At 43.0% G+C, this 17,252-nt stretch overlaps 1 protein-coding gene across 1 annotated transcript; it reads right to left on the bottom strand.

Annotated features, from left to right (window-relative positions):
* Window positions 1–1,034: 1,034 nt before the first annotated feature.
* On the bottom strand, window positions 1,035–15,963 carry LOC117433354 (CD9 antigen-like). The gene is made up of 8 exons (XM_059004174.1): window positions 15,746–15,963; window positions 10,315–10,417; window positions 4,468–4,565; window positions 3,981–4,055; window positions 3,589–3,684; window positions 3,339–3,413; window positions 3,174–3,257; window positions 1,035–2,662 (listed from the first exon to the last, which is right to left on the bottom strand). Exons 1-8 carry the CDS (start codon window positions 15,812–15,814, stop codon window positions 2,597–2,599), a joined length of 666 nt encoding a protein of 221 aa, XP_058860157.1. The 5' UTR covers window positions 15,815–15,963; the 3' UTR covers window positions 1,035–2,596.
* Between the last annotated feature and the right edge of the window lie 1,289 nt (window positions 15,964–17,252).

The raw sequence follows: 17,252 nt of genomic DNA on the forward strand, positions 1-17,252 counted from the left end.
GAGATTAGAGTGCTGTGTTGTAAGTGCATTTACAGCATTGAGAGTTACACAGCAATGCTCTGGAACTAAATGAATGGGTCTATAAATAGAGCCCAAAGTGCTAGCGCCCCAGTAAATCAATATAGCTGAAATGGATTGAACAGCTGCTGAAGGGTTTGATACAGCGCTGCGTGGTTGTTGTGACACTGCTCATAGAGAATCTGGTACAGATGCGGACAAGTGCTAGAGAAGAGGAAGCCGTTTCAATAAGCACTTGAACCCCTTGACTCTAATCCTGAATGACTGGTCAGTGAAGGGTAAGCAGTTCTGGGAGACCACAGGGCATCTCGCTGAGCCATGCAGAGACCGGTCCTGGATTAAGCCTGACTGCCGAGGAGATGGACTACTGGAGCAGACCAAGCAGCTATTCCATTTGTCATCTGACCCGTTTAACACTGTACTGCCAAAAAAAGATCAACTGACTCCAACTGTACTCAACATAGCTGTGGGAGTGACACATGCAACTCTATTAATCTCCAGTCAATCTAAATGGAATTTATAATATTAATTTACATTTTTGTTGCAAATTCCAGGACCTAGAAGAATCCGATCCATTCCATTCCATTCCATGTGCTGTAGCGTGAATTGAAAAGCACATGTGGTTAGATTAATCGTGGTAAAATGATCAGGATCACCTCGGGTAATCAGATATTAGCCGTGGCAGAAGCCAACATAGACTCTGGGAACGCCTCCCGGTACAGCTGATGATTCAGTAAAGAAATAAACATCGCTGCGTATTAAAGGGTAATAAAATCTTCAAATGCACGCCTACACATAGTTTTGATTTCACTTCATAAACAGCAAAGAGCCTTTCTGCAGCTGTCATCTCTCCAGCCAGCCAATCAAACTCTAAAAGCAAGAGGGTCACATGATCAAGTTGGATTTTTAAAACTCACTTGTAATTTCTTGCGATCTGTACACTGTATCTTTTCCCTGGTTTACTTCCTCTCCGTTTATCAAAGAAAGACCGTAAGGAGACCATGCAGACAGCCGAGTTTGTTCACATTCACAAAAGTAGCCTTAACTTTAATGAAAAGCCAAAATAAAACACCAATGTAAAGATGCGAATGTGCACACAAATGAAGATTACTGGGCTGGGTTATTTTTGGCTAGGGGGCGCTATGGAGACAATCTGCTCTGTACAAAAAAAAAAAACCACAGGCCCTAATCACAAAGCTTTTACTCATGAGTTTATATATAAATATAAAGATATTCCAGTACAAACTGCTTCTGAAAACTCCTCAAAGCTGATTGGGAGGAAGTAGGGATGCATGCTGGATCCATTTGTGCTGGAATAGTAAGCAAGGCGAATATTATTATTATTATTAGTTTATTTAGCAGACGCCTTTATCCAAGGCGACTTACAGAGACTCACGACTGAAGCAGAAGCAGCCCTTGAGAATCGTACAGAGCACTCGCAAGAGAGTATTAAACTGGGAAGGAATTAGATTGGGAATCTGCACGGTATGAAGCAGTCTGTTAAACCTCTGAAGAAAGTCTGATTCAGTCCTTTAACATCAAGCCTCCCTCCGAACCGTCCCTGTGGCTTCAAGAACAAGGGACGTCATTAACTAACTTTAAAACAATCTAAGAAAGCACAGACTACATTCTAAACATTCCTACAGATAACAGGAGCTGCCTTCTAGTGCAGGTGATTCTCAACATTATTAACTAAAACACAATTAAAAGAATCATGTATCATTCTAAAATACACACAAAATATACAAGTACGGACATGGAGGGAATCAAACTCATAAAACACACAATCAACGACCAATCCAACCTCCACCAAGGCGTTTAAACCCATCTCTCTCTCTATATATATATGTTATATATGTATATATATATAGTTTTGTGATGGCTTTTCGTTTTTTCTCTGGAAATCAGTTTTTTGTTTGTTTTAAATAGTGTGGCATGGCAATGCAATGGGTCTGTACGAAGGGGCAGCTCCAATGAGATGAACACGTATCATGTGATCGGGGACGGGCAGATCTCAATGCAGTATCCACATGCTACTGCCTCCACACAACTAATCAATGGAATTACAAAAAAAGACATTGGGAATTTGGGTTACAACGCTTCCCTTCTAGATCTCTAGGGGGACATCCATACCTATAAGGCATTGTGAGATATATTATAACACAAACATTTCAAGTAGTCATTGATAAAGAGCATGACAAAAACGTTTGATCAGAAATGTGCACCAGTACGTACACTCCCTCCAAGAGCAGATTAGCAGTACAATCAGCTCGCTCCCAGAGTATTGTCCATTTTATTGCCATTGCCAGTAAAGCCGGGGTCCAAAACTACTGAGAGGAACGTGTTCAAATTCCACCACAAACGTTTTGACTGGCCTTTGATTGAAGACACTGAGAAAGACTGGTAGGAAAAAGGTTTGTCATGGAAAGTGTGTTTTAGTATTGCTGTGTGTTCTGCTGGTGTCTCTGTGCCTGCACTCTCCCTGCTGTGACCCGCGTTGGGTCGCTCCGCGGGGGGGCGGGTTTGGGGTGTTGTTTCAGAGGTTCCAGCGCAGGCCGAGGGGAGGAGGGTGGTGTTGTTAGATCACGTCCCGTGAGTTTCGGATTGCACAGCACAGAACCATGCTGAACACCATCCCGATGATCTAGGGAAACACAGGACAGCAGCGTGACAATACACTCACAACTTCAGAACATCAGCCCACTAGCTAACAGCTAACTCATCTACTGCATGGTGATGTGGTCCAGCTCCTTCACGTTACATTGAGTCTTCTCTCCTTTCTCTTACCTTTCCCCTGCTCTGATTCTGTATGAATCATTCTAAGTGGCTCCCGTTGCAATTACTCAGCAGCTTCAGTCAATGTGATGTAGGATAGGTCTGCACTAATGTCTTTACAGCCTAGAAGTAAGCGCCAGCACCCTCTAGTGGACAGCAGTGTATTGCCAGCAACACAAAAGGAAACCTGTCTCTATCCTGTGCTACATACCTCTAAGGCAGGCAGCTGGAAATCAAGCACAGTTGCTGCCAGCGCGGTCTTGTGCAATACAGACCACTCAGAATGATCGGAACGCACCATTCAACAGCTCGGGGGACGGTAACAAAACAGAGAAGCGAATGAAACTTGAAGCTCCTGAGACAGCGGAATGAACCCTTACCATTACACCAGCGATTCCAATCCCCACGTATCCGATAATGTACAGTTTACCATTGAAAAACTCCTCTATTGCATCTAGACAGCTCTGAAAAACAAAATAACACAAGTAATATATCTTACAAGGACCTCCACGTCGGTACAATATGCAACACCGCATTGAACTTACCTTCTCATCACTCTTAGAACAGCTTCTATGAATATTGGTGTCCTTGTCCGGTTTACCATCGCCACAGCATTTAAGCTGCAAGTGAGAAAAAAAAAGAGATGCATTTAAACACAAGAGCGACCCCGGGGCTTCTTCACAAAGTTGTGTCTTGGATTTGCATGCTAATAGGTTCTCAATGCACGGGTCGGGGTTGGTATTCCAGCAGGATACTGGCTGCAGATTGCTCCTGGAATGAACAGTGATAGCTTACCTCCTCGTGAAAGACTGTCAGGGTGTGGTTGCTGCTGTAATCTTGATTGAAATCTTTCACAGCTGAAGTGTACACGTCCTTAATCTCACTGACGATCTGAAACCAATAAGAAAGCAAGTGAAACCCAGAGTGATCTAACAGAGATCTGAGGACAAGGTGTGACGAATCATAATCACCAGCATTTCCAATCACACTCCAAAGGGCTTCTATGCAAACGGCCGTCATGAGGCTGAGTGCAAGTATAACCCACTCTACCCTCTCTACACGTTTCTGACAGTTTATAGTAACATAGATTCATTTCTATACACTACCCCTGAACAAGTATAGCAACGCACCATACAGTTAAAGAGGACAGTGTGCAGCTGTAAGAGTCTGGTTCACAGTGACAGTACCGTATCTTTGTTCATGAATCCAAACACACCGGCAGCCACTTCAGCAGCGAATATCACCAGGATAGAGGAGAAAAACTGAAACAGAGAGAAGCACAGAACAGTCAGCACCCCGTCCCCCTCAAACGAGCCACGAGACTGGGCTGAGCCACGCAGTGATGAACTCTGAAGGAGGGGCGACTCAATCCCAAGCGGCCAGGACCTCACCCTGAACAATCAGTTTGAACTACACTGTACCAAGCAACGGGAGTCGCTGTCAGTGACAGCTAATACAGGATGCTGGGAAAAGCAAGAAGCTTTGCCTTCAGTTTGTATCAACAGCCTGGAGCTTGCAGGGACCCTGCAGTCTAAACATGCTACACACCTTGCAGACACCTTGCACACCTTTTCAAACCCAAGAGAGCCATACTAACTAACTGCACTCCCTGTGAGTGAAACTAGCCAGTGGCCTCTCCGCCTGTCAATCAGGAGCAGTGAGAACGACACTCACCAATCCCAGAAGGCACTGCGACTCCCGGACAGCTCCACAGCACCCAAAGAAGCCCACGAGCATTATGAGCGTCCCGGCTCCAATCAGGATGTACACCCCTGAGAGAGCAAGAGAAGAGGCTGAGAAATGGGCTGTGCAACAAAATACACTACAGTGCTATACAACACAATGCTGTACAATGCTATACAACACGATGCAGTACAATGCATACAGAGTATCATATAGTGTGCCGTACTATACAACCTGATCTTATTAATCAGTCATTCAGCAGACGCTTGTGTCCAAAGCGACTTACAGATGACTAGGCGGTGAACTATGCATCACAACTGCTGCTGCAGAGTCACTTGCAATAGGACCTCGGTTTTACGGCTCATCCGAAGGACAGAGCACAAGGAGGTGAAGTGACTTGCTGAGGGTCACACACAGTGAGACAGTGGCTGGGACTGGACCGGCGACCTCCTGGTAACAAGCCCCTTTCTTTAACCACTGGACCACCAAGCCCTCTGATTGGGCTGCGTGATGTTCTCTAGGGCAGTGTGAATGGCTGTGTGATGTTCTCGATGTTAAAGTGTAACCTCACATATTGTTGCAGAAAGCATTTTAAAATCCTCAGAAAACATTTCATTGTCTTCCTGTTCCTCGCTTGTTAAACTGAATCCGTCTCTTGTGAGGTCAGTCTGTACGTGGAGTGACAGCCATCATGTATCTCGCTCAGCCCCCTATAGTATAGCCCTGGTGTATTTTTGCAGATCAAAGATATTATTGTAAATCAGTTGCATACCTTGACAAATACATGATTTATTTTATTAATGTTTATTTTTTTTTCAAAGATGAAAGGCTACTGAAAGGCCAACAAAAACTTGCCTTTCCTCAAAGTCCCCAGAAAAGCAGTTTCCTTTTTCTCCACTAGATGGCACTGTTGTACAGGTTTCCAGATTGCCTGAGAAAATGCCATTTGCAAAACTGAAAGTGCTGTCAGTGTTAAGGTTCAGGCTGGGGTCATGTGCACCCGGGCTTGTCTTGCTGGGATCTCATTCTGGAGAGTCCTGTGCTGTGAGAAGCGTGCGTGCCAACCCACGCACTCCTGCAGCACATGCTAGGACTGGAAGAGCTGGTACTGGAGGGGAATTCCTGCACCTCTGCCAGTCTGCTTGTGTCAAAACAAAGCAGAGCTTCTCAAGGGCTTTGGGGAATCCCTAACAGTTTCCCTTTCAGTGAAACCAACTCGACATTCTTCCTTTTAACGTCAGCCTTTGGACAAGTGTCCCATAGTAAAAGCATGGTGTTGTAATAAAGCATAGTGAAAGCATGTAAAACATAGAGAGGCATTGTAAAACTCAGAGAGGTATGGGAAAGCATACTAAAAAAAACAAAAACAAACAAACATGGGAAACCATAGTAAACTATGGTAAATACATGGTATAAAATCATGCAAAAACTGCCAAAATGTGCACTGTGGTGAACTTTTATAAGGGCCTCTCTGCTTATGATCACCACGTTTAAATGCTCCTGATAATATCACAACCCGGTTAATATCACTCGCATGTAACAGTCATGCAACGCATTTGATTTCCCAAATGATAAAATATGCATTTACCCAGCCCTCTGTGCTTTACAATGCTTCCCTATGCTTTACCAGACCTCTCTGTGCTTTACAATGCTTCCCTATGCTTTACCAGACCTCTCTGTGCTTTACAATGCTTCCCTATGCTTTACCAGACCTCTGTGCTTTACAATGCTTCCCTATGCTTTGCCATACCTCTCTGTGCTTTACAATGCTTCCCTATGCTTTACCAGACCTCTCTGTGCTTTACAATGCTTCCCTATGCTTTACCAGACCTCTGTGCTTTACAATGCTTCCCTATGCTTTGCCATACCTCTCTGTGCTTTACAATGCTTCCCTATGCTTTACCAGACCTCTCTGTGCTTTACAATGCTTCCCTATGCTTTACCAGACCTCTCTGTGCTTTACCATGCTTCCCTATGCTTCACCATGCCTCTCTGTGCTTTACCATGCTTCCCTATGCTTTGCCATACCTCTCTGTGCTTTACAATGCTTCCCTATGCTTCACCATGCCTCTCTGTGCTTTACCATGCTTCCCTATGCTTTGCCATACCTCTCTGTGCTTTACAATGCTTCCCTATGCTTCACCATGCCTCTCTGTGCTTTACCATGCTTTCCCTGCACATTATTACACTTTCCTGTGCTTTTACTATAGAAAGCTTTTATGATATTTGACTGTGTTTTGTTTCAGTGCATATAAACACTCATCGTCTAGACATTTAATAACCTGCAGCTACAGCTTGGGATATAGAATATTATATTGCTTGTCACAAAAAACCACTGTAATCGAGCAGTGATCATCACCTATCATATGAGAGCACAGATTCGTTTTTGCTTCACTGTTGGAGATAATGTATTTATCTGTGGGTGGAATGGGAGCCTGTCCTGTAAAAGGCACAGGGGAGCCCTGTAACACATACTGAATGAAGCTAAGTGGTTCAAATGCATGTAATACAGTCACCACATGGAGAGCTAATGGGGTTACAGGACTGTATTGATCGGGATTCAGTTTCATGGGATGGAAGCGCTTCAGAGGTAAGATGTGCAGAATTGTTCCGTTTGCTAGATCCTGTTTTTCAGGGTTCTATCTGCAGTGAGGGCACCACGCGCGGTGCCAGGTCTAAATGTTTATAAAGCCTGCACACATTCTTGGCCCGCAGAATGATACATGCTCTAACTCTGGCAGCCCAGGCTGCTACCATACATGGCTGTTCTCTCCCTGTTGAATTAGTTCATGTGTACGTTGGTCAGGGTCTCTCTCTGCTGTCTGTACTTTGGTCCCCAAGTGACTAATTACAGCTACAAAAACAGGAAGGCTTCCAGGAATCTCATAATCTCAGTCATAAACTGCACTTTACAGCCTTTTGTTTTGTCGAAAAATGTTCCCATAAACTGAAAGACATCAAGATGGTTTTATTTTTTCTGTGCATTTCAATGTATTTAACACATGTCTTAAACACATTACTTTTAGCACGCGCAGGCTGTTCACAAATAATAAGCTCCAGTTTTAGATGGAAATGTACAGGGATGTACTGTATCAGCCATCTGTATGTAAATGCTTTAAGCTGATAAGTGCACATTTCCGTTTTCCTGCCAGTGAGACTGTGTGTTGCAGTCAGAAAGCCAGAGCTCTCTTCGATAGCCAGATTATACTTCTGCCTTCCAATGAAACACTAAAACCTCTCCTCATCACCAGTGCCCTTTGATCTATGAAACGACACACAGGTGTGGCAATGGAATTGTACCTATAACCTGTTGGTCCAAAGTTATATGCAACTAGCCAGAAACAGCATTCTAGTTGTGCAATGATTCACATTACAAAATCACATGTTCCACACATCACCCCCGTTTCACTTCCTGTGTTACTGATAATAGGGTCCCACGGGGAAACAACGTGGTGGGATCAGGTGGGGTCCTATTTACAGGAACACTGATATTACAGAATCAGATATTTCCTCTCTGGAAAGTACCTGCCTCATAACTATCACTGATTGGCTACACAAACGTATCTCGCTTTCTCAGCGGCCCTCTCCCTGCTTTTGTTGTTGTTTTGGCCGCTCTTAATTTTAAGGGGCATGTTTTTTGGATTGTTTATTATCTGGTAACAAGCAGCACGGTAACAGATGCTGTTCGTTTGTGTTAATGGTTAGTAAACAGCAGCCTGTTGATAAGCTATGAAAAAGTCCAGCTGCAGTAATATTTAGGAAATGATCTGGGGTTTTATGAGTTTATAAATAGGTTCATTAAGCATTGACTCAAAATGAACAGCAATTGCTAACATGGTACAAACTAAAATAAAAAAATGCCTCGTAAAGTGTGCAGCATTTCCTAACAGGATCACACCTGCTGCGTGGTGGCATTTAAAAAACTCTGCATCTGCGTTTGGGGAGATTCATTTGAAAACGCATTCTGACTTCATCTTCAGCCATGAGTACACACTCTGAATATAGCAGCTGGCCTCCAGGGAGTCTTACCCAGGGACAGCACCTCTACCCTTGTTAAGTTGTTTGTCACTTTTTCTGTGTTAATGTAAGTTCCGATTTCACGCTGCTTTACCGCTGCGCTCATGACACACTAGAAGAGGGGATGCTGTGTCGTCATCCTCATCCTTACCAGCGCACTGCAGCATGCAGGTACAGCCAGAGGCTCCACGACGCTTTCCATCTGGGAAAGCTAATCCTGGCACAGCACCATTGTTTTCATAGTCTGGCTTGCAATGCCGAGGTTACCCGCTGGGAGCTCTCTTCCAGGGAAACGTCAGCTCACCTTCATTCCCTATCATTAACTCTCCTGACTGTTTCATACCCTCTTCTGAGTGTTCTGTAGCATTATTATTAGGGCTGTGCCGTTAAGCAATTGTTCTTCATTAATTCAGTAAAAGTGTTCATTACTCAACAATGCAGAGATTATTATTGTTCTTACTAACTGTTCCAGAAGCTTCTGATAAGACTGGAATTCGATCAATGGTGAAACCAATGCCATTGCCTTTAAGAACAGGTCAGAGTCGATATATTCAAGGGTCTGTTTCTTGAGTCTTCTGTAACGGTTCAGATAGAAGATGCATCAATGCTGCTTCCTGGGCGGTGCTTGAGGTCTGAAGATCAGAAGACCTCTGTTATCCGAACAGGGCCTTGGTGAGCTGTCCTATTGTGTGCTGTGCTCTTCTCTATGTTTATACTGACGCTAATATACTCCATAACTGGTCACAAGTTCTGTGTTTATGGTTCTGTGCTGCTTCATCAGTGTTACTGATAACAGAGTGAACCTGTCTGCAGTTACTATGGAAACACGGTAAATATTGACAGACGCTGAAACCATGAAAGGCAGACATGAGACGAGGCTCTGCGTTTATTTTATCTTTTTTTTGTCTGTTTTTTTTTTTTAACAGAAAAGCACCAGTGAAATGTACAGTAAATGAAACATCTTTACCAGGGGAACTCCAAGTTAACAGCAGCTGAGGTCACACCATTGAAACTTCATGGTATTTGATCACCGTCGAACCAGCTTGACTCATCTCCTGCAGGGGCGCACAAACCTTTCATACGTCGCCCTCTTTACAGAGCAGATGTTTTGTTTCGCCCGTCAGAACTTAACTTTAAGCACAGAAAGTTATAAGAAATAAAAATCTTAGAAATAAAAATTCTTTGTGAATTAGCACCCTGAAGATGCAAAGAGATTTTGACTTGAACTTTGCCTGAAGTGTTCTATCACTGGGTAGTGTTTTTGAGCTGACAGAATGGGAAGCTGTTGCTATGATGGCATTGAATGGAATCGTGTTTTTGAAATGGATGCTGAAGCTTTTCCAGATGAGTAGGAACAACATCACGAATATGATTCAACTCATTTTCCTCAAGGAATTCACTGAGACATGGAAACTGATTTTTTTTTGGCAAAATGCAGACACTCAACACCAAAATATTGCTATCCCAACCTTGAAGTGATAAAAAGTCCAGATTTAGCTACATAAATGTTAACAAACACATTCTTAAATAAGTTTTGAAATGTGCACTTTCAGGTGTAATTTACGCATGTTGAAAACGCGTCTCGCAAATTCAACATTTAAAATGATTGCGGCTTCTCTTTTCAGACTCTGTGGAGGACAGCAATCCAGTCAAACCCAAGCAGATGTTTCTTCACTTGCTAGAGTAAGTCAGCCCAGTCATAACCAACCTGAGTTTTTACCAGTTAAAGGTAGATTGGTTCCTACCCCAACGTCCTGATCGCTCAGCCTGTTCTCACACTGCGGACAGCATTGACTGCCCTGCAGGCCAGGTGTTTCTTACCTATGAAGAAGGTGGTGGGTGAACTTTCTACCTCAAAGATGGAGGTGGTGGTGGAGTCGAACCTGAGCCAGAGACCGACAGCTAGCACCATCGAACCGACCACCTGTAGAGAGAGGAGAAGGACAGCGGTCACGCATTCCCAAAAGCACTGACTGCAGCCGAGTCTGCGAGTACAAAACTATTCCTCTGAGGGGTACAGGGCTGGGGGTCACCTTTCCCGTCCAAAGGGAACAGTTATCCACTGATAGGTAAGCAGTTTTATTGAGCCTGTGATGTCAGAAGGCAATAGCGTTTTGATCTGCTGAGTGACATCAGAGGGCAAGCGTTGTTTGATCTGCTGGAGTGGCTGCTGGCAGTTTTGTAAGCAGTAGAGCATGCTGGTTTTGGTTCACATGACACTGCGAGAAGGTTGCTAGTTTCAAGCTAAGTGTTTCATTAATTGTCCATAAAACCAGGCATTTTAAAACTACAGGCCTACTGACTTCAGATTATAGTGACGTTATCTGTGTTACTGTACTGCACGCAAAAGATTCCAGTAAATCAGAGCTGTTTTGACGTTGATCGGGAAAAACAGGATAACGAGCTCACACAAAACACAGCCCTGATGCGTTGATACATTTCCAGAGTGCTTCATACTGCCCCTCTGCCTGCCACCCTGGCACAGACACTGAACTGGTGCTACCCTGCCCAGCAGTGAAATAACAATACCAGCATCTGTTCCACACACAGCCTCCCTGTCTCGCTCTGTCACCCGGGATCGAAAACTAGTGACAATGAATGCCTCTCCACACTGGGTAATGAGTAATGATACCTTCACTGATTCAACAGATGGTTAATACAGAACTGCACAGCCAGCTACAGAATCACCCTGCTTGATTTTGTATAAAAGTCTGATATCAAACATACCATCAAGCATCCATATTTGAGAGCCCGTGTAAACCAGCGCTCTGCGACTGTGTATCTCGTTTCAGACATCACATTGCATACACGCTCCGCTGTGTCAGTGTGACTCTTCACTTATTCTTAACCCTCAGTATTTCACAACTGTTTCCTGTGCAAGTCAGACAGCTAGTTAACAAGGGAGTGCTGTGCGCGAGGCTGGCAGCGAACCGGCAGGTTAGGGTCTCAACCACAGGACAAAAGAGCAGGACTCGTCTACATTTGTGCTTTTAGTGCTTGTGACCTCCTCCCATCTCTCCGACAGGGGAATGTGTAACTGCAGTGTATCTCACAACGCTGCCCGAAGCATCAGCCAGCGTATTAGCTGCTACACAGAAGAGCCACACTTTTCAGCATGAGTGCAGGGGGCAGAATGCTAACGTCCGTGCACCACGCAGCACTGCCTGCTCCATATACCCGCCTCGCATTATTTTATTAAATAGACATGAGCTAAAATGAATGCAATCAAATAAATGCCTCCAACGGCATTGCAAAGAGGCATAACTTCGATCAGCACTACTACTGGTATCCCTATAGTGGCTATTAACACCACATACCGAAGACTAGGATAACTCAGTGTATTATTCCTCTGTTCCTGTCTTTACAAGTTCACACAGTTTTTTGGAATAGAAAAAGGTTCTATTGACCCGGCGGTACAAAACCATTGCCAAGGACTCCTGATCTGAAGTTTCTGGGAGCTGAAGACGCGCTGCACTTCTTGATTAAAACGAAACCGCGGCTTGCCTCCTGTCCTCAAACGCTGGGCGAGTGTCGGTGAGGATCGGGGTGTTTTTTATTACAGGCTGTGCAGAGTTTCAGTTGTAAATGGTTCAGCGTGGGGCGGACGGCTTTCCCTCTCTGAATGTGGATGTTGTTTTTGGCATGGCATGTAAGAAGCAGTAAGAACTGTTCTGTCAGAGCTTCTGAAATGTTCTTGCAATTTGAATATCTTTTCATGTTGGCACAAGCTCGCCTCGTTGCATGAGCTTAGATAATGGTCCATTAGGAGTCTGTGCTCGCTGACGTCCTAACCCTCAATCCACACACTGGCTATTGACAATCAGGAGGGGGGTTTAAGAAACCCCTTTTTATTTTAACAGTTAAAAACAGGCTTGCTGATGGATAGTCCATACCGTACAACCTGTTTCTAAACTAATACAATCTAATAAACTAAACCTTGATCTCATTTGCTGAACATTAGTACATAAAGCCTTTAACCCAATGCAAGCCCATTTCTATGATGTGATCGGTCTTGAGTCGATTATCCCGAAGCTGGGATCTGATGTTTGTTGAACAGTTCAGCCTTTTTGTATTAGTTTATTAAGAGGTTACTACTAATGATCAATGGTGTATTTATACTGCACATTAGTGTACCATTACACCCCCTGTTACAATACACCAACGCATACAGACCTCCATACCTGTGTGAGGTGTTTTCTTCATAATTGTTCTAAGCTATTGACAACGACAGCGATGCAGGAGACAGCTGCTCAAACAATAATCCAGGTAGATTCATCAGGCAATGAAAAACTCATACCAGCTTACCGTGGCACATTTCCACTCTATCCCAGTATAGGCGTATACTTCACTGTGGGTTATTATAGCCAATCCAGACAGCTGTTTATCCAGTTGTGACACAGCTTGCTAAGGAAGTTCTTTTCGCACAAGTTACTGTGTGTCCTGCTTTTTATTAGCTTACAGCAGCCGGAGAGCTGCTTGGTTTTGACATTCTTTAGCAGATATATAGAGGCTGTCTGCCTCCATACACACCACACACACATGCACAGGCCATGGAGATCTGTTCAGGATAATTGTAGCACGAAGTTTGCATTATCTCAAGGGGAGGTATGTTACACACTTGCTTTTTACATTTTCCCAAACATCTGAAGACAAAGCGGTTCACATCAGGGACACACCCAGACATTTCTAACAGAATCCTCTGTTAACAGGCATGACCGCCGTGTTGATTACTCTCCTGTGAAGCAGTAATGGGCCCCTGGGGGCCCGTACTAATGAAGCCCAGCTCAGATCAGCACGCTGGCTCTCTCCGCATGGCTCTCCCATGGGGCAGCACTGTGGAGGAGCGCTCAGCTGGGACTGGGGTATTAGATGTGCTGTGTGGACCAGTCAGCTTACTGCAGAACTCGCTTAAACAAAACACTGGCTGATCGATGTTTCATTTCAGTGCTTTCAAATGTTAGGAATCCCCAGGATTTCTTTTTAAGCAGGAATGTGTCCGTAACTTCAAAGCGCACAGGTGAAGCGTTTTTAAAAGTCACTACATCATTAAAAAGGAAATATGAAGAGTGTGTCTCGTGACTATTACAACTTTAAATGTTCCTATCTAAAAATATAATGCTTTTTTAAAAATCCTTGCTCTTAGCAAGCATCCTTTAAGTGTCTTTTTTTTACCCCAAATGGTTATAACCTGTAGCGCAGATGCAAGACAAACAACAATTGAACAATTGGCAGCAGTGTGGAGTAGTGGTTAGGGCTCTGGACTCTGGACTCTTGACCGTAGGGTCGTGGGTTCAATCCCTGGTTGGGGACACTGCTGTTGTACCCTTGAGCAAGGTACTTTACCTAGATTGCTCCAGTAAAAACCCAACTGTATAAATGGGTAATTGTATGTAAAAATAATGTGATATCTGTATAATGTGAAATAATGTATAATGTGATATCTTGTAACAATTGTAAGTCGCCCTGGATAAGGGCGTCTGCTAAGAAATAAATAATAATAATAATAATAACAATTACAATTCTAAAACCACCAAGAAACAACTTCAAGAGCACTTATTACAAGACTCTAAAACCTCCTTAATATATGACAGTGGAGCTGGTCCTGGAGACAGTGCCCTGGTGGCTGTCTGTGTGTGACAGACTCCTGAGTGCTACAACTGTTAGATTTCGAAATGTCCCATTTTTCAATTTTTGTCAGTTAACGACAAACTACAAAGTGGTGTGTAATTCGATATGTTAACGCAACATTATTCAGGATTCATTCGACTTTATGAAGCAAAATTAGTCAGTTCTACCAGAAGATGCAAAACTGTGGGCCACAGCTGTAGAAAGGGTAGACGTGCTTTTTGTTCACACGCTGTCTCGTTGTCTACCCTTTTATAAAACACCACCAGCCTACATGCGCCCCGTTGACACTTGTCTTCATTGTGGCCCTTTGACCCCCAGCTGTGTTCTCAGGTCAGTAAGTAACCAGGCTAGTTTTCGAAGGGGGCAGAGATCCCTCGTCCTTGCACACTTCAACTCCGTTTGGAGACCGAAAACAAACTGGACAGTCAACAGCAATGGCACTTTAGAATGTCGTTCTATTCACTTTAACCGCATTTAGCAGTGAATTATGAAGCTAGTACAAGACTTTTTTGTTCCTGTGTGAACCCTATTTTAAACAGCAGAACGCTGAAATTCTCTTTGAGTGATTTTGAGGAGGGGAGAGGTTATCGATATCCGCTTCTCTGTTCCATTAAATCGGGTTCCTGTGTTCCCGTGGCAACACGCCAGTACAGAAGCGTACTCTGCTGCAGCTACATCCTGAGAACTGGCTGCTGAAATCGCCCTGATTCTAAGAAATTCGGTTCTCTTTTTTTCCGCCTCATTATCACAGCTCAGAATGCAATCTCGCTGTCAATTACGGGTCATTTAAAATGCATGAACTGAGAAGAAGAACGCCTGTTTTAGGCTAGGAAAGTTTATTTGATCCATAAATAAAAAAGAGAAAAATCTTTCTTTAAATGCGGCACTATAAAAGGTCTGTGAATATGTATTTAAATTATAACGAGAATGCATTTCACTTTGATTACTGCAAACACCTGTTACTGTCAGTTATGCAAATTAAAACGATTTGAAGCGCAACGCGACAGCACCGCGTGCATGTCTGCGTTAGGACTAGGCTGTAGTTGTTTTGCTATGTATGTGTGTGTTGTATTCTGTTTTTACTCCCTGAAGTCAATCTGGGTTTACAAATAATTCAAAATGAACCAGCCTCACTCGCTGCCGCGGCACGCTGCTCAGATTTGAACAGGCAGTCTTTTGAAAACACACACACTGCTCGACTTACAGGGAGGAAAAAGGGGCGGTCTTTCCTTATGGAAAATGTGATTTGAAATTGCATTGCCAGAGTCAGCCTCCGTCTCCTTCTGAACTAGGGAAAGACAACCTGGAAAAATTCAGCAGTAACTAGATACATGTATAAAGACTTACTACTAACACGACTCGAGCAAAATCCAACTAACATTATGCGTAAATGAGAAAATATTCACACACCACACACAACCCAAAAAAGTGCAATTTCAAACTTTGACATGTTTAGACAGAAAAGTTCTGTGCATTATTATTATTATTATTATTATTATTATTATTATTATTATTATTATTATTATTATTATTATTATTATTAAAAGTTGCGTTCTGTTTGCTTATTTGACTGTGCAGTTCATTTTATTTCAATAATCCCTGGAGAAAAATAAGGAACACTTACCCAAAATATGAAATTGAAGATGAAAAGAAGATATTTTACACACTTCATCCCGCCTTTGACTTTGCCCATTTTTATTCAGTGATTTTTTTCTAAATATCAAATAATAATCAAATTACGAGCCGCCCGTTTAAGAAATCCACTGCACAGGAAGACCGTGAACGAGAGTGTCTGAGAAGGTAGGGTGTCAATTTCTGCAATACAAAAACGACGGAAGATTTTTTTTTTTTTTTTAGACAGCTTTTCCTGACCGCCCATTTTAATATGCTAGGCTGGGGCGATGCGAGGGAGGTTTCAGACAGACACACACACACACCCGGCGCGGGCTATCTGCTTGAACGCATGTACAGTAACTCTGAACACTGTATCATTTTAGGACAACCCGTTCAACTCCCTAAAATGAAATTAGTCATTTAATTTCTTTCTTTCTTTTTATTGTATGGCTTTTACTTCTTTTTACATTCATTTTTATTTCACACCATTTCTCATTTTGAAAATGTGACAATTTCCCCCACATACTTTCAAAAGTTTCAAGGGACTTTTCCATTACTGTATAGCAAACATGGTAACATTTAAAAATACAGTCTTTATTATTATTATTATTATTATTTATTTCTTAGCAGACTTACAATCGTACAATCGTAAGCAAATACATTTCAAGTGTTACAATACAAGTAATACAATAAGAGCAAGAAATACAATAAACTTTTGTTCAAGCAAAGTACAAGTGTGACAAACCACAATTCAATAATACAGCAGATAATAGTGATAGTTACATCAGGATATGATTAAATAGTGATAGTTACATCAGGATATGATTAAATACAAAGTACTACAGGTTAAACACTTCGCAGATTACAGTATTCTGAAGTACAGGATTAAATGCAGTAAAATAGGGGGCAGATAAGAGCAATGGCTTATCAGTCTGTTGACCAATCAAGAAGCACGCATTTAGTAAATATGGCGAGCCAGAAAACACGTGACTCAATAATACCGCACAGGCCAACAGAGTCGAGGCTGTGGTCCTGAATTTGATATTGTGGTCCGTACATTAATCGCGTTATCCCTGAGAACTCAGGAACCAGGTCAATAAACTCCGTCATGTTTACAACAGTCATTCAGATCTGTTTCTGACCTTGGTTATATGACTTCTGGAAAGCATACAGCTGGGGGCGGGTATGTGAACACTTTATCCAAATGCTATCTTGTCTGATTATCTGCCTCTAGATAACACTCTTTGTTCATGGCGCTTGTCTAAAGAGCAGTTTGGTATAGTTTCACACGTATGACTTTAGCAGGATCAGGCGCATGTCACGAATTCAATCCGTTGTTTCTGTTTTCAGGAAAATGGGACCCCCCCTTCGATACCCCCCTCTCGCTCCCCCCACCTGCTGCTGGGGAGGAACTTATTTTTTCCAAGCATCAAAACAAAGGTAGGGTTGTACTGCTGCGTACAGTATTGAGGTTAATATATGACAGCCCTGCAGGCATTAACAGGGCTTACTGCACA

Source organism: Acipenser ruthenus, chromosome 29 (genome assembly GCF_902713425.1).
Source record: "Acipenser ruthenus chromosome 29, fAciRut3.2 maternal haplotype, whole genome shotgun sequence".
Classification (NCBI taxonomy): Eukaryota; Metazoa; Chordata; class Actinopteri; order Acipenseriformes; family Acipenseridae; genus Acipenser; species Acipenser ruthenus.